This window comes from Lepus europaeus, chromosome X, assembly GCF_033115175.1.
Source record: "Lepus europaeus isolate LE1 chromosome X, mLepTim1.pri, whole genome shotgun sequence".
NCBI lineage: Eukaryota > Metazoa > Chordata > Mammalia > Lagomorpha > Leporidae > Lepus > Lepus europaeus.
Window position 1 is genome coordinate 88,009,394 of NC_084850.1, and position 24,327 is coordinate 88,033,720.

The following is a 24,327-nucleotide window of genomic DNA, read 5'->3' on the forward strand; positions in this document are numbered from 1 at the left end:
TCTTAGGGATGTTATGAAGAGATATATGGAAGAGGATGTAGAAGCTACTGGAAGATAAGGGCTACTTCAAAGTTTGTTTATTCAGGTTCATTGCAGCCTCAATTACCAGTCTGTGTTGATCAAGGCTATTTTCCAGCCTTGGTATGTGAAGGACGTCCCTCCCCAAAGACTCTTTATGGCTTGCTGCATGTAGAAGATAGGCCAAATGGCTCTTTCTGAAGTTACAGTTCCTCAAGTGATTTCAGCTTGTAATAATCAATTTACCCATTCAGCACATTTTTCAATGATATGTCCTTAACTCCTTCAACCACATGGCAAGGAAAAACTGAAACAGTAACAGGGTCAGGTCGAAAGGACGCAGGAGCCTGTTTGAAAGGGCTTGATACTGATGACATTTAGGGCAACCATGACATCAAACATGATATATAATGTATTTGTAACACACTGAGTAAACAGAAAGTCACGGGAGTAGGTGGAGCAAAGAAAGCTCTTTATTACAGAAGAATGCCAGGTAATAAATGCAGGAGGAGTGATAGAATAAAAAAATCACTCATTTGTAAACTCAGTATCATTTTAGGCAGGGATAAAAACATTGGATAAAAGAGTGTCAAGGAACAGAATATTCACAATTTTATAATTGCTGTGTATTCCTTGCAGTTTGCTTATTAATTCTAAGTAGAAGAAAAGTATATCTTTACAATGAAGATATCTGGTATATGCCATTTTAAGGAATCCGTAGCATTGCTAATAATGTTACAAACTAACCTTAAGAACCTCATAATTTGGTACATTAAGAAGTACAAATATAGACTATGAAGTATTTTCCCCAAAAATGTTCATCTTCAATCAAATTATGCCTTTTAAGCTTAATGGTATGGAAAATACAGACTATTTGATAGTCTATAAGACAAATGGCTTGGGCTTCTCAAGAAAGCCAATGTCCTGGGGAAAATAGTTAGGGACACTGTTCTCCAATTGAGAGACTAAAGAAGTATAAACAAATATAGTGCAGGAACTTTGATTGGATCTAGATTTGGAATTTTTCTGTGGGCTTCTTAGAAAATTTAAATACGGACTAGATATTTGATGGTGTGGAATTATAAATTTTCTTAGGCATGAAAATGTTTGTTTTTTGGAGATGAACCCTAAAGCCTTTAGGATTGAAACAACTTAGTCTCAAATAATTCAGAAAAATATATACACAGAGAAAGGAGGCAAATGTGCCAAACTATTAATTCTTGAATTTCGGTATAGACAATATAAGTGTACATAGTACTACTGTTTCGAATTTTTCCAGTTTAATAATGGCCACAACTTGTAGGGAAGTACAAGTAAAAAATAAGCTTACTTCTAATTGGGAAATTTATACAGGAGAAGAAAATTCATGTGGTTTAAAAATGCACATAATTACCCTGCCTGCCAACTGCTGCTTTCATAATCTATAAGATGATTGTATCTGTGCTTTGTAATGTATTCCCACTGCCAGTCTGTTTTGTAGGTTAATAGTGGCAGAAACACATTGACCTCAGCCAATTTGAGGTATGTAATTATCCTGTTATTTTTGGTTGGTACCTCTCATTAGTCAGAAGTGTGAGAATGCAAGGTCTACTTCCCTGATAATCGCGTTACTAGTGGAATATCGTAATAGAAGCAAGTCTTAAGACAAATTCTGCCATTAATACAGGTATTTATTAACAAGCAGACACAAAGAGTCATACAATATGTTCTATAAACTCAATGAAGTCCTATCTCTCCTTTCAGATGTTCTATCTTTCATGAAAAGTTCTTTTAAGGCAGATGATATCACACTCGTGACAAAATTGGAGTCAGGCAATAAAATCCTATGATCTAGTGTACAATTGCAAGTTTGCTTTGCGGTCTCAGACCTGGGCTATAATCACTACAGTTAATATAATGCATATTCTTGTTTTTCCGGTTTGTCCCGTGTATGTGTGTACATGTTTTTTTCATTTTTTACCAAAATGAGTTCTTCAATCTACTTTCTTCAGTTGAATGATATCTACCTTTCTAGACTACATTAACATTCCCAGTTAACCCCCAAAGTGCCCTTCAAACTAGTATCCAATATAGGAAAACACATTATATTTAATTCTTATGTCCTTTTTTTGTCTCTTTAGATTAATATAGTCACTTTTTAATGGCACTGGCTTATCGATGAAACACAACTAGTTCTCTTACAGAATGTTACTTACTGCTTTTGTCTGCTTTCTTCATTGTATTTTTCAGCATGTTTCTCTATTTCCTGAACTTCTTGTCATGTAGAAGCTGTATGCAAAGGCTAGATGGATTCAAATGAACTAAATTTCACCTAGAATAACTCATAGGTGATATTGTCTACCTTATATTATTTCACACCTGAAGCATAATATTCATTGATTCACCATATTTGTTGATCCACCATACTGATGTTAAAATTGACCTTTGCTATGTTCTTCTACCCTGTTCATACAAGGTTGAGGGAATCTATACAATACTTAAAGTCAATCCACATATCTTGAACATATCTAGGCTAAGTGATATCTATCATCTGTTATGCTAATTAACAAAGCCTTTGATGTTGACTAGATATGAAGATGGTAGGAGCTTCTAGAAGCCCCCTCTGAATTCTAATTAGTCTTTTAAAAATACTAGTTAGCCACCCCTTCAGAATGTAAGCATGTGGTCATGATAAGAATACTACAATCAAAACTGTCATGTCCTAGAGTATACATGACAACATACATCTTCTTGTGTATGTATGTGTATGTTTATGCATAAATATACATTTTCATTTTTTACCAAAAAGAGATTATGGTGTTCTTGCAAATGTCATTATTTATAAGGGGCACTTTTCTTTTTCAAATTGTAATCTGAATTCTGGATAAATCTTAGAATCAATTGTTTCTCAAAAATCACTGTTCTTGTGTAATTATCACATCCTCTGCATGCATGAACTTGATAATAGCTGTTCATATGGTGGTTATTCCAGTTAAATTATGTTCAATGTGTTTATTTTCTATTCCAAATATCTTCTAAAACATTGCATGATGATTTGACAATGAAATTATTTTTCTTTCTTAGTGGTACCTAAAATAATACAGTCATTGCAGTTGATGGCATTGATGAAATTCAGAACATTGCATGGACTGTGTTAAAGTATTTAAAGTAAATTACAGAAAACACTGGTGGAAGAGGCCAAAGCTGTCTGCTCTTTCAAAGGGACACTGCTCAGGAAGAGGCTGTTCACTAGTGACATTGACTCTCTCTTCCTTTCATTGTCTTTTCCTTTTTAAAAAGATTTACTTTTTATTTATTTACTTGAAATGCAGAGTAAGAGAGATTGGGAGAGAGAGAGAGAGATTGGGAGAGAGACAGAGAGAAAGAGAGGGGGAGAGAGAGAATGAGAACCTTCCACTTCCATTCATTCCTGTGATAGCCACTATGACTGGGGCTGGGCCAGACCGAAGCCAGGAGCCAGGAACTCCATCTGGGTCTCTCACATGGGTGGCAGGAGCCCGAGGACTTGTGCCATCTTCCTTTACCTTTCCAAGGTCATTATCAGGGATTAGAAGCAGAGCAGCCAGAACTCAAACTGGTACTTCAATATAGGATGCCAATATTGTGAACAATAGCTTTAGAACCTGTTGCACCAAAATGCCAATCTATTTATTTTCTTTCTTTTGATGAACTTTTTATTATGTAAGATTTCAAGTGCATATCTTCAAAAATACAGGAAACAGTATAAGGAGCTTTTGTGTGCCCATCATCCAACTTCAACAAGTATGAGCATGTGACTAATCTTGTTTCATCTATATCCCCATTAATTTCTCTAAGACTTTTTATTATTTTACCCACAAATATTTGAATTTATATATTGAAAAGATGAGAATTCTTTGTAAACCTAAATAAAATAAAATCATATCTAAAAGGAAATTATAATTATTTTGTAATACTCTGTTCAAATTTCTAGTGATCTAAATATATTACAATTTTCCTCTGAATTTGGGTCCAGAATCCATCTACTCATAGAAATCTATGGTAATTTTTTTAAAAAAAGATTTATTTATTTGAAAGTCAGAGTTACAAAGAGAGGGGGAGAGACAAAGAGAGTAAGGTCTCCCATTCACTGGTTTATTCCCAAGATAGTCTCAATGGCCAGGACTGGGCCAGGCTGAAACCAGGAAAAAGGAGCTTTATTCAGGTCTCCCACATAGGTGGCAGGGACTCAAACACTTTGACCATTTTGTGCTGCTTTCTCTGGCCATTATTAGGGAGCTGGATCAGAAGTAGAGCAGCCAGGACACAAACTGGCATCCATATGGGATACTGGTGTCACAGGGGTAGCTTAACTCCTTGTGCCAAAACACCAGCCTTTAAATATTTTTTAAGCCTCTTTTAATCTCTAGCAGAGGTCAGCAAATATTTCCATAAAATATCAATATTATATATTTTATGCTTTGTGGACTCCATGGCCTCTATCACATCTACTCAATCTTATGCTAGCACAAAAGCAACCATAAAATGTGTAAATGAATGACAAATGTGTGTCTCAATAAAGCTTTATTTACAAAAAAACACAGCTCTTTGGCTGTATTTGGTCCAAGTGCCATAGTTTGGTGACTGCTGATGCTTAGCAATGCTTCCCAAACTTTGGCATATATCAGACTCATGCAGATCCAATACACCTGAGAGACCTAGGCTTGGAAAAGTATAGTATATGGCCTCTGTATTTCTACTATGTTCCCAGTGTATATATTTCCCCTTCACCTATTTCTTTTTTTCTTAGTTTTTCATGAAAGAAAACAAGTCATCTGTCATCTCGAATTTACCACAGATGGCTCTCTCTAGTGGTTTGCTCTGGTTCCAGTTCTTTTGAGGGTTTGTGTGTGTGTATGTGTGTATGTATGTATAGAGTGGGGAGGGCATGCATCATCACTTACTGATGATTTTGCATTCTTTTGACGAAAGACAAGTAATGGATCATTGTCTTTCTTTTCCTGTTATTTGTAAGAGCAGAACTTCAATTAATTAGATTACCTAATAACCTTTGCATTTTACAGATGAGGGAACAGATACCTAGGGATGGAGAAGGGTAGGCCCAAAATCTACACTGTAAATTAATAATGGAACCAGGAATGTCATTGGAGGCGGTTTCCTTATTCAGTATTCAGAGTGCATAGAATGCTTAGGATCACTGGACCCTACAGCTGTGAGGAGATCTTACAGTTCATTTCAAACAGCAGGCCATCATTCTACTAGGTGTCCTTCTCAACCAGAGGTCTCAGAGTGCCACCCTGTGGATCAGACCCAGACCACAATTATGTTTTACATGTTCTGCACTATTTAGCCAAAAAAAAAAAAAAAAAAAAAAGATTTGGCTCCAGAATTTTAAAGCTCCCGATGGTTCACATCCAAGGCTAGGTTTCAGGAAATGAGATGATCTGGCTCTGCTAGACCTGCCTGCCCGTGCAACAATAATCAGCTGGAGTTGAGTAGTGGTTGCTCCTTCAGAACAGATATAATGTAAGGTTTAGATTAGAGATGATCTAGGAGTTCCCCTTTCTTGAGAAACTAGAACTCGCGTGATGGTGTATTTCCAAGGGTGTGGGAAAATCGTAATCTGGAAAATGTCTTCTTTTCTAAATAGGGTGAACATTTCTAACTAGGTCCATTTCCCCTCATCTGTTTTACCTGTCTTGCCCTTCTTAGCGTTTTAATTTATGACCTGTAGTCTAATTATGTTCTCCTGCACTGGAGAACCTCCCTGATATACCTACTCGTTTGTTTTAAATTTAGATATTGAAGAAGTAAGTAGCCATTTTCTCTAGTACTGTGTGATTCACTGTTCATCTTACCCTTGTTTTTGGTTTTATCCATCTTGTTAACCCACAGTTTGGATTGTGATTTAATCTTATTGACTTTTAAAAAGTGTAATTGAATTGCCAGATACAGAGAAATATAACCCAAAGGAGAGAGGTAACCTTCCAAGTCTCCTTAGAAGGCCAAGAAGGTAGGTATCCTAAATGGAACACCAAGAAACTTCTTGAGAGAACTAGAAGGTGGCTTTAGCTTGAAAAGTCACCTGTAGGGGCCAGCATTGTGGCTTAGCTGGTGAAACTGCCGCCTGCAGTGCAGGCATCCAATACCGGTTCCTGTCCCCACTGCTCCACTTCTGATTAGCTCTCTGCTGGGAAAGCAACGGAAGATGGCCCAAGTCCTTGGGCCCCTGCACCCACATGGGAGACCTGGATGAAGCTCCTGGCTCCTGACTTCAGCCTGGGTCAGCCCTGGCTATTGCAGCCATTTGAGGGGGTGAACTAGCAAGTGGACAATCTCTCTGTCTCTCCCTTTCTCTGTCATTCTGACTTTCAAATAGATAATTTTTTTAAGAAAATGGCACTTATAGGAGTTTTGAACTAGATGATAAGCTGGCAGTAAGGTAAAATGAGATGACTTAAGACTTGGAGACCAGCAAATGCATGTTTGAATTCCTGCCTTGCCATGTGTCCACAAATTCTGTGACCTTGCTAAGTGCTTTACCCTTGGTGAACCTAGGCTTCAAAGCTAAAATTCTCTGCCTTTTGGAGTTGAGATGGTTCAGTGAGCTTCTGGAACACTGAGCAAACATCAGCTCCCTTCACAAAAGGAGATAAGCAAGTGTCCCAACTTTGACGTTAGTGGTTTAGCCTTCCTGGATCACTTGGTGGCAGCATGGAGATACTTTTCCATTTTAATATCCGGAAAAAAAAGTCTCACTAAAGAATAAAGGTTAATTGCAGAGGTATTTAAATTGTTGAAAGGGATTCATCACCAGTCTAGCAATATCAAAGGCCCTGAATGGTTGCTGCTCATTACCATCTGAATGGCACCCAGCCTTTGTCAAGAGCTTAACAGATTTCATTAAGATTTGTCTGAGGATTCTGCCCCCTCAATTACCCACTTAGTGTCAAGAACCTGCCTATTGATGGGTCAGTCTTTTAAAGGCCTTTGCCTGGGCTGGTTTGGAAAATTAGTGTTTTGAGTTGGCAGCTGGGCTGTCCTATCTTCTCACCTCCCTACCCCCACAGCCAAAATGACTACAGCGCTGCATGCCTTTCACTTGGCTGCCTCCAGTACTATTTAAAAGAGTACTGGAGGAGCTCAATTCCTTTAAAAATAATTAGTTAGTACCTGCTGTGTGCTGGGAACACACTTGGAAGTCCTTTGCTGCCCTGTAGGAGAGGCACGTAAATAAACAGAAAATTGCACCATCCTTTGCTTGCCAATGATGTCAGTTAAGAGGAGAACAATAAAGGAGATGGCACCTAATGTGAATCTTAAAAGATAGATAGGTATTCTTTAGATGTAGGGGAAATAGTACTTCTACATAGAGGGATTCACTTGAGCAAAGACATGGAAGTATGAAACCTCATGGCATAGCCAGAAAACTCTAAGCATTTTATTGTTACAAAAGTGTTGAAGGCTGGCAGTGATACCAGAATTTGGCCCCCTAAAATATGTATCCTCAAAAGTCCCATCTGGGGTGCCACATATGTTATCAGAATTTGGGGTGCCATACGATATCATCATATCTTATTAATAAGTTCCCAATATTAATAAGCCTGTGTGGGTTCTTGCCTAATATTCAGAGAATTCTGAATACTGGCATAAATGAACAAGGCAGCATGGTACATTTTAAGCTTTTATTCAGTGCAAAAGATGCATAGGAGAGTGAAAGCTTTATCTATAGGAGAGAGGTAGATCTGGGTTTATGTACCAGGAACCAGCCAGGTGGAAGAGCATCTAAGCTAGGAAGCATAGGGTGGGTTGGCCCGAGTGTGGAAGATGCATAGAAGAGTGAGGGCTTTATCTATAGGAGAGAGGTAAATCTGGGTTCATACCGAGTACCAGGAACCAGCCGCGTGGCAAAGCATCCAGGCCAGGAAGCATGGGGTGGGGGGCCGAAGGCCAAGTGCCCTGAAGGTGCAGGGCTGCAGCCAGCCCCCTACTGGTAAGAGGCCAGGGAAAGGAAAGAGGGCTGGACACAACCTGTCCCAGGCTTTTAATCCGCTTTCAAAGGGAAGTGGTTAATTAACCTGATTGGCTGGTGGGCACTCAGGTGTGGCCAGGTAGGGGCATGAGGTCACACAGGGGTGTGGTGAAGGCGTGGTCTTCCAGCTCACAAACCTGATCAGTTGTGTCCTGTATGCCTGTCTACTTCAGCAGTGCCTAGAATGGAGACTCCCAGAGAGGTAATAATAGCAGCAGCTACTTTCCAGGGTGCCAGGTACCATGCCAAAGCAGTTCAGCTCTATTTATTCAACACATCTCTGAAGTGGGTACCATTTTGGCAAGTAGAATAAGTGAAACCCAGAGAGGACACAATGAACACTCCCTGTTGTACAGTTGGTATGAGTGGCAGTGCTAGAAATCAAATCCATGTCAGTATTAGAGCCTAGCTGTGTATAGGGACTAGAAATAGGGTCAAGTGAAGAAAAGCTTTAACTGCCACATTAAAAAGAATTATGCTTGTCTTATTCTTAGGAAGCTACTGCGGGGAATTTCAGCAAAAAGAGTGACTGGGAATCGGGAAATTTGGGATTGGAGGACCAGTTGTATAGTTAGTGGATGGTGACTCCAGGCAAATCCCAGCCCTACTTTGGGACTTTTTTTTTTCCATGTCTAAAGTGAATAAAATGATAAAGGGATGATCTTAAGAATCCCTTTCAGCTCTTGAAGTTTTCACTTTTGTTAACTAGGGGTGGTGGAAGGAATTAGATTCCTGACTAGAGAGATGGGTAGACACTCTTTATGTGCTTTGTTGTTCTTTGTACATGCTCCTGTGTTCCTCTTGCCTTGAATACCCTCTGGCTTCCTTCCTGCCTCTCCAAATGCTTTTGGCTGTAGTCTCTCATGTCCCACCTCCTTCAGTGCTGCTGGTTAAGTTAGCTATTTCTCACTTTGGCTCCTAATTATATACCATGGTGTTCATTGTGAGTTGTTTCCTTTTTAGTCCTTTTCTTCTTATACATACTTCGGGCCTCTCCTTTGGTTCCAAGGGGGTCCATCTTATTTGGAGTATATCTTAATAATCATTTTCTTTCTCTTCTGACAGTGTGTGTGAGCACAGCAAAGAGAATCTTATGACCCCCTCCAACATGGGAGTGATCTTTGGGCCCACCCTGATGAGAGCTCAGGAGGACACTGTGGCTGCCATGATGAACATCAAGTTCCAGAATATTGTTGTAGAAATTCTAATCGAGCACTTTGGAAAGGTATGTGTTTCTTATCCTCACTGTCACCCCAGCAAACATGTTACTGAACCCTAGCCACTTTTATGTTTGTGTTTTCCCTTTGACTCAACCTGACAATGAAAGGAAATCCTGTTCTGACAGAATGACATTTAATGGTAATTCTGGTCCTGGGAAGCTTACTCACTCAGAAAATATTGCTTGAATATGTTACTGTTTCATTTGTACACACCATGCTTGAGGCTACAGGTATTGAAAAAGTCACTTCTGGGGCTAGCACTGTGGTGTAGTGGGTAAGGCCACTGCCTGTGCTGCCTGCATCCCATATGAGCACCGCATCAGGTCCCGGCTACTCCACTCTGCTATGGCCTGGGAAAGCAGTAGAAGATGGCCCAAGTCCTTGGGCCCCTGTATCTGTGTGGGAGACCTGGAGGAAGCTCCTGGCTCCTGCCTTTGGATTGGCCTGGCTGTGGCCATTGTGGCCATTTGAAGAATGAATCAGTGGATGGAAGACTTCTTTCTCTATCTCTGCCTCTCCCTCTAAGTGCCCTTCAAATAAATAAATCTTAAAAAAAGAAATAAAAAGAAAAAATCACTTCTCTGAGCCTTTAAGGAGTTAGTATATAGTATGGAGACAAATATATAAACAGAGGAAAATGTTAGGCATAAAAGTGGTATGTGTACAATGTGACTATAAGGAAGTAGAGGTGTGTCTTCTCACCTATTGTGGGGCTCCTGGCTCAGACCTCGAAGAGGCAGATTAACAAGAGCAAAAGAACGCAAATTTATTTAATAAGTTTTATATGGCACAGGAGCCCTTAGAAACACGGAACCAGAGAAACAAGTAAGCTTACATATTTTTAATACTAAGTTTAACGAAAAAGTAGATGATTGTAAAGAAATAAGATTAGAGGACAAAGGGACATAATCAGGTGGCAGACTGGGAAGAGCTTAGGAAATGCTGTTTGTTCAGATTCTTCTTGATGTTTCTGCAACTTGCACAGTAAGTTTGTTCCTTCCTCATGGCTATCTTTGGAATGAGGAAATTATAAGAGCAAAATCCCTGAGTGCTTTAGGGTAAAGAAGAAATAGATTCAATGATGTAATGGCGAGGGAAAGCAATGTAGATCTATAGTGGGACTTTAATATCCATTGGAAGGATTTTTGGCTTTGCGCTAAGATGGGGGGGTATGATATGATTTTTTTGACAGGATTATTCTGGCTTCTGTATGAATAACAACTGTAGAGGGGAAAGGTTGAAGCAAGGTGACCAGGCAGCTATCTTAACGTAATCAAGACATGGGCTTACATTGGCTGTAGGCAGTAACAGTAGAGAGGGTCAGTAGTGGGCACATTTAGAATATGTTTTGAAAGTAGATTCCATATGCTTTGCTGGCAAATCTTATGTGGGAGGAGAAGGGAAATCATGGATAACTCTAAAGTTTTTTTCTTTTATCAGAGCAATTAGAAGGATAAAGTAGTCCTTGATTGAGAAGGATAAGGCTGGGGGAGGAACAGGTTTGAAAGATAGTATCAGGGTTCAGTTTGGGACATGTTAAGTTAGATGAGCCTATGGAACATGTGAGGTCAGAGAAAAGAACAGGACTAGAGAAATAGTGTTGGCCTTCAGTAGCATAGACGTGGTGGTTAAATCTATGTGACTGAATGTTTTTGCTTAGGGAATACTTGTAGCAAAAGAGTAAATGTTACAACAAGCATTGAATTCTCGGGAATGTCAGTGTGTGAAGGACCAATAGAAGAAATAAACAGATTGAGAAGAATGATCAGTGACAGGGAGCTAGATAGGGAAGTCATGGATTCTTGGGAAAGACACAGTTTTAGGAAGGAAAGAGTAGACAGCAGTTTTGATGTTCCAAAATACCTCATATAGGGAAATATGGAAAAATATATAGTGTTTTAAATGTATTTAATTTTTAAAATTAAAAGCAATACATATACGTGGTAGAAGTTTCAAAAGTTTAGAGTATAGTCTTCCATTTACCTGTGCCCAACCCTTAGTTCTAATCTTCACTTCAATAGCTTTTTGTTTATCATATCAGAGAAGAAAGCAGTTATATATCCATATAGTTATTGTTACATTTACTAGAGTTTCATAATACATACTTTTATTAAATTTTATATGTAAAGAAGAAAAGTGGAAACTTGATATTTAATAAAAGCAACATCTCAGATAATTGGGGAACAAAAACAGACTTTTTTTAAAAAAGAAGACTTTATTTATTTGAGAGGCAGAGTTACAGACAGAGAGAAGGAGACAGAGAGAGACATCTTCCATCCGCTGGTTCACTCCTCAAATGGCTATAAAGGTCAGAGCTGGGCTGATCTGAAGCCTGGAGTCAGGAGCATCTTCCAGATCTCCCACATGAGTGCAGGGTCTCCAAGCACTTGGGCCATCCTTGACTTCTTGCCCAGGCCATTAGCAAGGAGCTGAATTGGAAGTAGAGCAGCTGGGACATGAACTGGAGCCCACATGGGATGCTGGCACTGCAGGCAGAGGCTTAACCTACTACACCACAGCGCTAGCTCCAAAAGTAGAGCTTTATAGGATTCTGGGACAATTGATTAGCTATTTGGACAAAGATAAAATGAAGTCACTACTTAATGGATATGGAGTTTCCTTTTTCAGTGATAAAAAAGTTCTAGAACGAGATGGAGATGGTATTGATGGTTAAACAAAATTGTGAATATGCTAAATGTATCTAAATTTTACACTTTAAAATGGATACCATGGTAAATTTTATGTCTATTTGACATTACAAAGTGCATTTTGATATTGTTTACAATTGCAAAATACTTGAAGCAACCTAAATGTCCATGCATAGGAGAATGGTTTAACTAATCGTGATACAGTCACACAATGGTATATGATGCTGCTTTTAAAAAAATGAGGAAAACATACTTGCTTCCAGAAAGCTAGAATAGAGATACTTTTCCTTATTATTCCATAGAAGACAGCTAAAAACCCTTGACAGTATATGTAAAAGAAATACACAAGGCTCTGAAATATAGAAACAAGGCAGCAGATTAACTAGGGACCTTGGGACCCGAGGAACCATGGCTGTGAGTCATCTGGGTTTCATTTTCTGTTTTGTAGACATCAACATATTTCAGACTGGTTTCGTAGACATCAACACCACAGTGATTGCAGAAAAAACAATATATGTCCCTATAAGTGGCTGCTCTTTATACAGAACCTGGAAAGGGAAAATGGAACACAGAAAACTTAGTCTTTCTATTCCAGCCAGACTCCACTGGAAAATAGTGTGGCCCACCCCATGCCTTTGTTAGCTAAAGCCAAGGGAAGAGCCCAGACTTTTACCTTTAATAGTGTATATTGAGGTGCCAGAACCTTCTGCTGAGGTGTTTTAAGAGAAGGCAGTGTGGGAAGCTGAACTTTTGTCCCCACCTGGCCGTAGTGAGACACTATTTCCTAATCCCTGTAGTATCCGTGAAGATCAAATGCGGTGCCTGGGCTCAGATGCCCATTTAGCACTGGAGCAGTGCCAGACCAGGCCTGAACTTCCATCACCACTACAGTGTCAAGTGAAGGCCATGTGGGGAACAGTCCTGAGATACTTTTCCCCCCTCCAGAGTGGTGCCAGCAGGGACCTATCAATGAACCTGAACTTGCACTCCTTCCTAGCCTTTCTCTCTCCATGTTCATGTCAGTGGTGGCCACGTGAGAAATGTAGACTTGTACTCCTTCCTGTCAGGAATGAGGCAGTGCTCCTTCCCTGTGGAAGTAATGTCAGAGGAGACCTACCGTCACAACATCTAATTAAGAGCTGGGTCCTCACAATACCCCAAGTGTATAGCCCTTGGTGGCAAATCATACCAAAAGCCAGAAAAAATTCAACATAAAGATGAAAAGGCCTTCAACACACATCAATACTAAGATAACACAGATGTTAATTATCTGACAAGAACTTTTAACCAGCCATCATAAAAATGCTTTAATGAGCAATTAGGAATATCTTTGAGAAAATGACAAAATAGAGAATCTTAGCAAAGTAATAGAAGATATAAAAACCAAATGGAGGGGCCAGTGTTGCAACACAGCAGGTAAAGCCTACAGTGCCGGCATCCCATATGGGTACTAGTTAGAGTCCCTGATGCTCCACTTCCTATCCAGCTCCCTGCTAATGGCCTGAGAAAGCAGTGGAAGATGGTTTAAGTGCTTGGGCCCTTCCTATCCATTTGGGAGACCCGGAAAAAGCTCCTGGCTTTGGCCTGACTCAGCTTCGGCCATTACGGGAGTGAACCAGCAGATGGAAGACCTCTCTTTTTCTCTGTCTTTCCTTCTCTCTTTAACTCTGATTTTCAAATTAATTAATTAATTAATTAATGAAACAGGTGGACATGCTAGAACTGGAAGATGATGTTAAGTTTAAGTCAATGTATGGGCCCAGCAACAAAATGGAAATAACAGAGGAAAGAATAACTGAACTTAAAGTTGGAATAGAAATTATGCAATTCAAAGAGCAGAAAGTTAAGAGAATTTGTTGCTAGCCGAATTCCCCTAATAGAATGGCTTAAGGAAGTTTTCTAAACAATCAGGATACAATAAAAGAAGGAATTTTGGAATATCAAGAAGGAATAAAGAACTGCAAAAAGGACAAAATTATAGATAAATTGAATGGACTTTCCTTGTCCTATTTGAGTTTTCTAAGTTATGGTGGATGGCCAAGGCAGAAATTATATGATGTGGTTTCCCATGTACGTAGAGGATATATTTTTAGATAAATGCATTATAAAAGAAGAGAGGGTAAAGAATATCAAAGATCTAAGATTTGTTCATTTTACCCAAATAAGTAAAATGTCGACAATAGTAGTCTGTGATAAGATATGCATTTATAGTGTACTACCAAAAGCAATCACTGAAAAATCCATACAAAGAGATTTATTCAAATTTATTTATATTTATAAATTCAAATTTATTCAAAATAGTATAGCTATATCAAAATGGGATTCTAAAAAATGTTCATGAAGACAGAATAATCCTAAAATTTGTGTACCAAACCACGAAACTTCAAAAATACGTCAAGTAAAATATGTAGAGTTGTACGGAGAAATAGAAAAGTCCATAGTAATACTTGGAGATTTCAATACTCCTTTATCAACAAGTGAAAAAAAGGAAGTTGGTAGAAAATCAGTGAGGATCACTGGTTATAGAGGCAGCGAGAATATGAAGAGGAAGATGATGATGATGATGAATATGACTCTGAAATGGAAGATTTTATCGAAGATGAAGGAGAACCTCAGGAAGAAATATCTAAGCACATTCGAGAAATCTTTGGCTATGACCGAAAAAATACAAAGATGAAAGTGATTATGCCTTACGTTACATGGAAAGTAGCTGGAAAGAGCAGCAAAAGGAAGAAGCAAAGAGCCTACGACTGGGTATGCAAGAGGACTTAGAGGAAATGAGACGTGAAGAAGAAGAAATGAAGCGTCAAAAGGCCAAGAAGCTCAAGAGGCATTAGCTGCTGCTTTTATTTATTTTTGTGAGATTCCTGGAGACACTGCTGTGAGGATTTCCTGCCTTTAGACTAAAGACACTCCCTTATTGGTGTAGATTTATACTTGGGTACTCAAGGAGAAGGAATGCATATTGTCATTTGCTGGCTGTCATTTGAGCATAAAGTACTTTTAAATACTTTCCAGGGTAAAATCTATAACACAGATGATGAAATGCCCACTATGTGCTCTTATGAAGTTAACTGTTCGCAGATGCCAGCCTTGATCCTGATAAGCTATGCACTCTAATGTGGGGTCACTCTGCAGTCTTCCAACTTCTATTGTTCCTTCGCTACTTTAAAAGGAAAAAGGAAAAAAAAAAAAGGATTGCCTCTGAACTTCTCTAATTCTTCTGCTGATATGTGCATAGGGCCCTCTCCAGCTCCCAAACTTACTGTCTTTATGAAGAAACTGGCCTTTCTATGAATGTTGCCAGCAATAATGTGGCCTGTCTTAATCTATATGTTTGGATTCAGAACTTGAAAGTGTAGAGTAGGCTTTATAATTATCATATGGATGTCATCCCTGTGATTCTGAAGTACAAAGTAGAATAAATTATATTGTATTCTGTACTAAAAAAAAAAGGAAAGGAAATCAGTGAGGATTTAGAAGAATTAAAGAGCATTGTCAACCAACAGAATCTAAACAACATGTGTAGAACACTCCATCCAACAATACCAGATTATATGTTTTCAAGTGCCAATGGAATACATACCATTTCCTGTACCATAAACCAAACCTTAAAATATTTAAAATAATTGAACTCATACAGGGAATTTTCTGTGATCACAGTGGAATCAAACTAGGAATCAATAGCAGAAGGGGAACATGAAAATCTTCGAATACTTGAATACTAAAAACACACTTCTGTATAAGCATGGGTAAAAATGGAAATTTCAAGAAAAATGAAATATTACGTTGAGCTAAATGACAATGACTATAAGATTTCAAACTTTATGGATATAGCTAGAGCATTGCTGAGAATGAAGTTTATAGGATTGAATGTTTATATTAGAAAACAGGAACTCTGAAGTCCATATTCTAAAATCACTCTTCAAGAGCTTAGGAACAGAAAAACAAAATAAATCCAAAGCATGCAGAAAGGGGGAAATGAATCATTAGGATAAATAATAAAAATAAAATCTGAAATTCTTCAAATTGAAACTAGAAAAACAATAGAAAAAATTTAAGTGCTGGTTCCAAAGAACCAATATCCAAAGGTCAGTAAAATGGATAAAGCTGTAGAAACACTGAAAATGAAAAAAACAGAGAAGCCACAAATTACCAGTATAAGGAGTGAAATGCAAGATGTCATAACCAACTCTGTGAACATTAAAAGGATAATAAGAGAATAATATGAACAACTTCATGCAAATAAGTTTGACAATTTAGATGAAATGGACCAATCTCTTAAAAAGTGTAAACTGACATGGGCATTTGGTTTAGTGGTTAAGATGCCACTTAAGATACTCACATTCCATATCAGAGTATCTGGGTTTGCTTCCTTAGCTCCACTCCTGATTCCAGCTTCCCAGCAATGTAGAGCCTGGGAGGCAGCAGGTCATGGCTCAAGTAGCTGGGTCCCTGCCACCCATGTAAGAGACCTGGATTAAGATCCTGGCTCATATCCCCCAGCCTTGGTTGTTGTGTGCATTTGGGGAGCGAACTGGCAGATGGAATCTCTTTGTGTCTTTCTATTGGTCTTTGTTTTTCTGTCTCTTAAGTTAAAAAGGAATGAAAGTGCAAACTACCAAAACTTACCCAATGTGAAATCAATCACATGAGTAGCCCTGTAACTATTAAGGATTTTTAATTCATAATTAATTAGCATCTGGAATAGAAATCCTCAGGCCTAGATGGTTTTACTGGGGAATCCTACCAAATGTTTAAAGAAAAGGTAACACTGATTTTATACAATCTTTTGCTGAAAATAGAATATTAGGAAACACTTCTTGACTCATTGTTTATAAACAGCATATATCTGATATAAAAACCAGGAAAAGACCACAGAAAAACAAAACTACAAATCCATATCCCTCAATCATCTAGATGCAAAAATCCTTAACAAAATATTAGCAGATAGAATTCAACAATATTAAAAAAATACACCATGACCACATAGGATTTATTCTAGTAATGCAAGTTGGTTAAATGTTTGAACAGTAACCAATGTAATCTGCTATATTTACTGACTGAAAAAGCAAAATCACATGAAAATATCAATTTATGCAGAACTACATTTGAAAAAAAAACCAACATTCATGATTTTTTAAAAAAATTCTCAGCAAACTAGGAATAGAAAGAATGTCTTTAATTATTTTTAAATCCACAAATACTCCTATAGCTCATATCTTACCCAATGGTGAAATACTGAATGTTTCCCCTTAAGACTGAGAACAAGGATACTTGTTTTCAACAATGTTATTCAAAATTGTATTGTAATGGAATTTCTACATAGTGCAATTAAACAACAAAAGAAAATAAAACATGTACAGAGTGGAAAGAAAGAAATACAACTTTCCCTACTTGCAGGTGACATGGTTGCTACCTGGAAAATCCCAATGTATATATAAAAAAATCACAAAACTCTTAGAAAAAATAAGTAAGATTATAGCATACAAGATCAACATGTAAAAATCAATTGTATTTCTATATACTTGCAGTGAACATGTGGAAACAAATTTAAAAATATGGTGGCATTTTACAGTCATTCAAAACAAATGAAATGCTCAGGGGTAAATCTTAGAAAATATTTGTAGGACTTACATGCTAAAAACTACAGAATGATGATGAAGGAAATCAATGATAATATAGGTAAATTGAAGGACATACTATTCTCATAGAATGGAGTATTTAACATAGTAATGGTGTCAAATTAATAAATTTAAGAAAATTGGCATCAACATCTCGGCAAGATTATTTTAGATAGAAGCAAAATTATACTAAAATATATGGGAATACAAAGCAAGTACAAGATCTAACACAATTTTGAGAAATAATAATACAGGAGGTAAATATTAATGTTCATGCTTACTATATCACTTCAATAATCCAGATAATATGCAGTTGGCAGAAGAATAGACATATAGAACAATGGATCTGAATAGAGAATCCACAAATAGCTCCACAAGGTATGGGCAAATTATTTTTCAAAAAGATGCAAATGTATATTTAACAAATGGTGATGAGACAATTGCATATCTGTAGGGAAAAAATGAACTTCAACCTAGGCCTCACAGATTATATAAAAATTCAGTCAAAATTAATTATACCCCTAAATGTAAGACATGAAACTATTAAATGTTTAGAAAATAACAAAGGGGAAAATCTTCAGGATGTAGGGCTTAGTGAAGAGTTCTTATACATGATACCAATGTATTAAAGGGGAAAATCAATAAATTGGACTTCATTAAATATTAAAATTTTGTTCTGTGAATGGCTCTATTAATTGCAAGTCATATATTTGACAAAAGAATTTCTATCTAGAATAAAGAACTCTCAACCCCATAGAGAAAAAAAATTCAAACAATGCAATTAAAAAGTGAAGAAAAGATACAAACAGGATATATGGATGACAAATAAGTACCTGAAGAGGTATTCAAGATCACTAGTAATTAGGAAAATAAAAATTATGACCATGGAGGGATATCACTATATACCCATTAGAACAGTTAAGATCAGAAATATTTACAATACCAAATGCTGACCTGAGTACACAGAAACTGGATCTCTCATACACTTCTCGTGGGAATATGGGGAAGTTTCCTTACTCTAAACATATACTTAAAAGTTTCTCTTGGTCTTAATATGAAGGGAACAGATTTCATGTCGTTTATAAATACAATACTAAGAATATAGCAATACTTCCCTCCTCCCTCCCTCCTTCCTTTCTTTTTAAAAGTTTCTGAAGAAACTAAATATATGGCTCCTAAAGGGCCTATCACTTATACTTGTGGGGCTTTAGCTCAGAGAAATGAAAACTTATGTCCACACAAAACTTCTACAGGACTGTTAATCAGTAAAGCTCTTATTATGTGTGTACACATATTAGTACATTTCCATGTCATTTCACATAAGAAAACAAGGCACAGAGAAATTCAGTACCTTGTCCAGGGTCACAGAATATAAATACTGGAGCTTGAATTTGAAGGTAGGCAGTTCAAATGTGCACTATACCATGTCAAAATCTTTGTTGTGTTCCTGTAAACAGGTACATGAAGTTCCTGTAAACAGGTACATGAAGCAAGTGGAAGTGATAGCCATTAGAGATAAGTTGTATTAGGAAATATTCTTGTAATCCTAACATTTAATGATCCAATCATGGGTTTTGAGTGCTTGACTAAGTAATTTGGTCTTTATCCTGAAGACAGTATTCATCATGGAAGCTCTTGAGTATATCATGTTTCATTGCATTTTAAATATTGTCATGCATTTGTAAGTGGATAACAGTGGCATCAGCATGGTTAGTCTCTCATCACTAGACTAACAAAATCAGAATGATTTTTTAATTTTAAATATTTATTTATTTGAGAAGGAGTGAGAAAGAGAGTGAGAAGGAGATGGGGTGAAGGGTGGGCGCTCCCCTGTTTACTCCCCAAATGTCCACAACCACCTGGACTGCAGCAGGTGCTGAAGCCTTGTTCTGAGAATTCACTCCAGGTCTCCCATTTGTGTGGCAGGAATCTAATTATTTGAATCATCAACACTGTCTCCCAGCGCTTGTGTCAGCCAGAAAATGGAGTTAAGAACTGGAGCCAGAACTGGGCATTTGCCACAGATGTCTTAATTGTTAGGTTAATGCCCACCCGGACTGTCTTTTTTTTTTTAATTTATACAATTTTTAAGGCAAAATGCAAATTTCAGTTTTACCAGAAAATCTATCTTTTAGCAAACGACCTCAATCCCAGTCCATTTCATAAAAGTATGATTTTGCTAAGATGCTAAAAGTTTATTATGTGGCATAATTTGAAGAGCAGTTAAAGTGCCAGTTATCTGTTATCCCCAAGATCCAATAGGATATCATTTCTACTAAGCAGTGGTCAGCTGTTAAGTGAAATTGCCACATCCTTGTAACCTGTAAATATGTATTAAGTGATTGAATTTCTGACCTTTATGTGATACCAGAATGTATTCTGACCATATGTTCCAAACAAAAGCATGGTAACCAAGGATCCTTTCTAATTTATGAATTTATTTCATATGAAGCATCTTACATAGTGATATAAAATGAAATCTTGGTTTATTATACATTTATCAAATTGCTGTTTTGGAAAAAAAAAAAAAAGACCGAAAGGATGTGTAGATGAGATTGTTCCAGAAATTCTGGACCTTATGTAGCTGCAACCTCATAGGATGCTGGTGGGGATTAAAAGAGATAATATATGTGAGAGCTGATGCTGCTCTACTAGTATCAGGGATTAAATGTTCTAGCCAAGTTGTTCAGCTAATGGAATATGATTTTTTCAGTTGACACATATTATAATTTCAGTAATGTGTTTCTTTTTCCACTTACACTTGCTCTTTAATAGCAAAGGGCTTAAAGACATTGGTTTTAAGTTTCTCTGTCATTCCCTTCCTCAAGCTTCTCTTTTAAGAGTATTCAGTAAATATTCTGTACATAAAATAAAAGTAGTATTCTGTAAATAAAATGTGAATATGTTAGTAAAATTGATACTTAAAGGAATATCCATATTCTCTAAGTGACTTCGTTTTTCTAAAGTGGAAAAGTAGATATGGAACTGGGCAAGAAGATCTGTCTCTATAGTACTGTACACTGGTAACAGCATTGCCAGTTATTCTGAAGTTTTTGCTCTTCCTGGCTCACTGAGCTGTCTGTATCAGGGTGCCCGAACCTGATGCTGTCAGCTTGAAACACAGAGGTAATTTGCACTTGCAGGGGAAGGTTGACTTTTGTTTCCTGAACATTCTGTTTTGGGGAGCTGCCTGAAATTACAGGAGCAGTTCTGAAGGCAGTTCTTAGTGATTTCATTTTGAGAACGGAGAGTTATTTCACTTATGGGGACAGAATACAAGATGGATTCATTTACATATTAGAACTGCAAAGAAACTTTAAAATCTTCTGATCCAGACCCTGAATTTTACATAAAACTTCTTTTCCTGTGCTACAGCAGTGGTAACAAACTTATATTTCTCCAAATCCATTCTCAGTTATGTACTCTTTGAAACCTCAGCTCACCCCCACAGTGCATCCCAGCTGGTTTATAAAAGAACTGGAAACTCTTCCCAGTTGTTTCACTTGGGCTTTGCAAACTTGTTTTACCTGCTGCACAACCTGGCATTGGCCCTTTTCCTCCCTTTCTGCTCTATTCTTTGGAGCCATGTCTGCCTCCTTAGCCTCCTTAGACTAAGATTTGTATTCAGTGGGCATGGAATCAGGCCAGGCACCTAGTGTGAGCCAATGTGCATTTAGCACATTTGGTCCTTTTTCTAATTTCGTGAATGATGGTTATTATGCCCATTTCTTTGATGAGGAAATGGAGGCACTGAACATGGTGAGTGGTAAAGCTGAGACTTAAGTCTAAGTCCATCAAGTTTGGGCTATACCTCATTGAGTGTGGGACCTGTTTTATGTGAGGTGTTACAGGTAGCAATGAGTTGTGCTTGTCTTTGCATCATTACTGTTGACTTAACTGTTTGAGTCTTCCTTGAGTTCTGTCTTCATCGCCTATCTCCCTTTTACTGAGTGAGAGCTGTTTTTGTTTTAATCACATAGGATCTTGCTTAATTGCTTTAAGTATAGTTTTCTGGGAGAATAATTATTTTCAAGAGAATTAGAAAATCTATTATCAGTGTGTGTCAACATGGATTTTGCCTTTATCTCCAAAGATGTGTGGTTAGAGGCCATGGCTGAGGGAAAACTGAATGCCACAGTCTTTTCTGCAAGACATAGATGGTTGAGGGCAATTCTTCCTGTAAACTGGCCAGAGATTGCAGGGCTGTTCTCAATGTGGAGTTTGTGGAAACTCAAATGCCGCCTATGTTCCCAAATGCCCGAATGGGACCTAATCCAGAGAAATAAAAACCAGTGTTGTAGCAATGTAATGGATTTCAGGAGGCAAACAAGAGCCCCCTTTAGGAAAGGACTCTGATTTATGTATTTTTCAGACAGCCAGTCTAGCAACCCAGGAAAAGCAGACCCTTCCAATTCTGGTTTATTCCTCCTTTCTTTCTGAAATATGGCCTCTGGGAATTTTGGTCTGCCACCAGAGGGCAGCAACAGAACAGATGAATGTGTCCCTCCACCTCTGCTTTCTGAAACAACGTGTTGGTGGGCACACATAGGAGGGTACTGTAAAAAGTTCATAGCAAAATGGAATTAGATGCAAGAGTTTCTTTTGGTGCCAGGTTTTTCTTAATATGTGGGAAGTGTAGTATAAAAAAAACAATGCATGACTTAAACATTTTTTGTGCTAATATAAACTCATACTTTTAATTCCATTTTCCGTGAACTTTTAGAAGTACCTTTATATGTCTGTGTACAAAATTAGGTAAGTACATATGTAGATATCTTAAAATATTAATTATATACTTTATGGATTTTACTATACAGATTTATGATTTACCTTTTAAAGTATATAGCTGATCTGTGTCTACATATGAATATTCATTTATATATATGTATATAAGGAGACCATGAAAAATTCTAATGAAGCCAAGTCTGTTTCATTGTCTTTAATTTCAGAAATTAAAGGTTAAATGAAAGGAGGTTTAAAATAGCATTTTTATTAATCTGTACATATGAGGACATTTTTAGAGTCTAATACATAGTTAGCTGGGAATTTGGCAAACATTTGCAAATGAGTCTTCAGAAAAAACTCTTTAAGTCTGAATATTAAGATCAAAGGGTAACCTGAAGAAAAATATCTTTGAGCAAAGAATTAAATTGAGAAATTTCAGATGTGTTCATTAGTCATAGTTAATCTTTGAACAAAAACACCAAGTTTTCAACCCTGGCTAAGTAAAAATGATGTTCACACATCCTCCTAAAGTCCAGTTCTCTTAATGTTTCAAAGTAAGGTTAGGATGTGTTTGAGGTAAATAAGCATGTCCAAGCCTATGAGATAGGGTGATAACTGTAGGAGACAGCTGAAAGATGGGGTTTACCGCCAGTGTTCAGAGAGCTGAAATAGTTCCCATGAGTCACCTTCTGAATTATGTTCACCATAAGAATTACGCTCAGGATTCAGCAGACGGTGAGAATAACCTTTCCTTCCCTTCTCCTCTCTCCAATTGGCACTGTAAGAACAATAGGAAAAGTAATAGTTAGCATTTATTGAGAGCTTGCTGTATGTCCAGCACTGTGTAACCATTTCATATTCAGTTATTAGAATTGATTATTATCACTGAATCCTCACAACAACTTTATGGGGTAATCTCCCCAGTCTTACTTACAGATAAGCTGAGGCCTACGGGAGTTAAGTTTGTCACATAATCATAAATTAAACATCTGTCTTTATTCTCTTTTTCTAGGATTTTTGTTTCTGTGGGAAATGAAGGAGAGAGAGAGAGAGAGAAAGAAAGGAGGAGAAGAGAGAATATAAAATCAGCTGCTTTTCAGAATTTAAAAACATCTCATGATTATTGTCTTATCATTAGCTTTTGCCTTTGCTGTTCTTATGTCAATGGATTGAAGTCTCAGATTTGAATGCTAGAATCTGGATAATACAGTAACATTGAGATCAGACGAGCGTGTTAGAGAGCCAGATGGGTTTACTTTTGCAACTGTACTTGAAAGCACTCTGGTGATGGTGCCAATAGAAATTTCCAAGACCAGGAATCAGTGGAGGAGCTTTGGGAGAGAGAGTGGGCTTTTTCTTTGCTTTGAGGTTTGGAGACTGATAACTAGGTTGGTGCTACTTTTGGATTAAGACTGCTTACGTGTAACCCTGGAAATGTCCAGGCCATCTCTGTAAGCTCCCCAAATATCCTTAGAGGTAAAATATAGTGGAAAGAATGTAAAAAAATAGCCTTGGAACCAGACAGTACTCAATGGACCTCATTGTGCTGAGGTTGAATCCCAATTCTATCTTTTGCAAGCTGGGTGGTCTCAAACAAGCTAGTTTACCCTCCACCCCCCACCCCAGCCTTGTTTCCTTTGTTTTAAAAATGAGACTGATAATTAGACCTACCTCCCTGGGTTATTGGGAGGATTCCATGAGACAAATGTGTTAAGTATTTTTTTTTAGATGGTATATTGCCCACCAAACTTAAGTACTTCCCTATGCCTTACACTACCTGCCACCCCTTTTTGAATGGATGGGAGGTGAACTTTACTGATGATATTCTCCCATAATCCTTCTGTCTTAATATCTATTGAATCTTTGTGGTCAGAAGAGGATTTTTTTAGAGGTCCCTAGACCATTGTTTATTTATGGTTGTTAGGTGACAGAGAAACTCTTTACTTCTAGCCTAAAAGCATCCTAAATTAGTCTCAAAGGAAAACACCACTTGAAATCTGCCATCCCATTCTTAGTAAAAAAACGTATAATCCATAACCAGTACAGAGAGATATCCCTAATAAGTTCTGATTTCATTTTCA

At 37.5% G+C, this 24,327-nt stretch overlaps 1 protein-coding gene across 1 annotated transcript in view; it reads left to right on the plus strand.

Annotated features, from left to right (window-relative positions):
* OPHN1 (oligophrenin 1) overlaps positions 1 to 24,327 on the plus strand; it is a 366,805-nt gene that overhangs the window by 303,448 nt on the left and 39,030 nt on the right. The window contains exon 19 of the mRNA XM_062183480.1: positions 9,095 to 9,254. Coding sequence (XP_062039464.1) covers positions 9,095 to 9,254 — 160 coding nt within the window. The remainder of the gene's footprint in view (positions 1 to 9,094; positions 9,255 to 24,327) is intronic.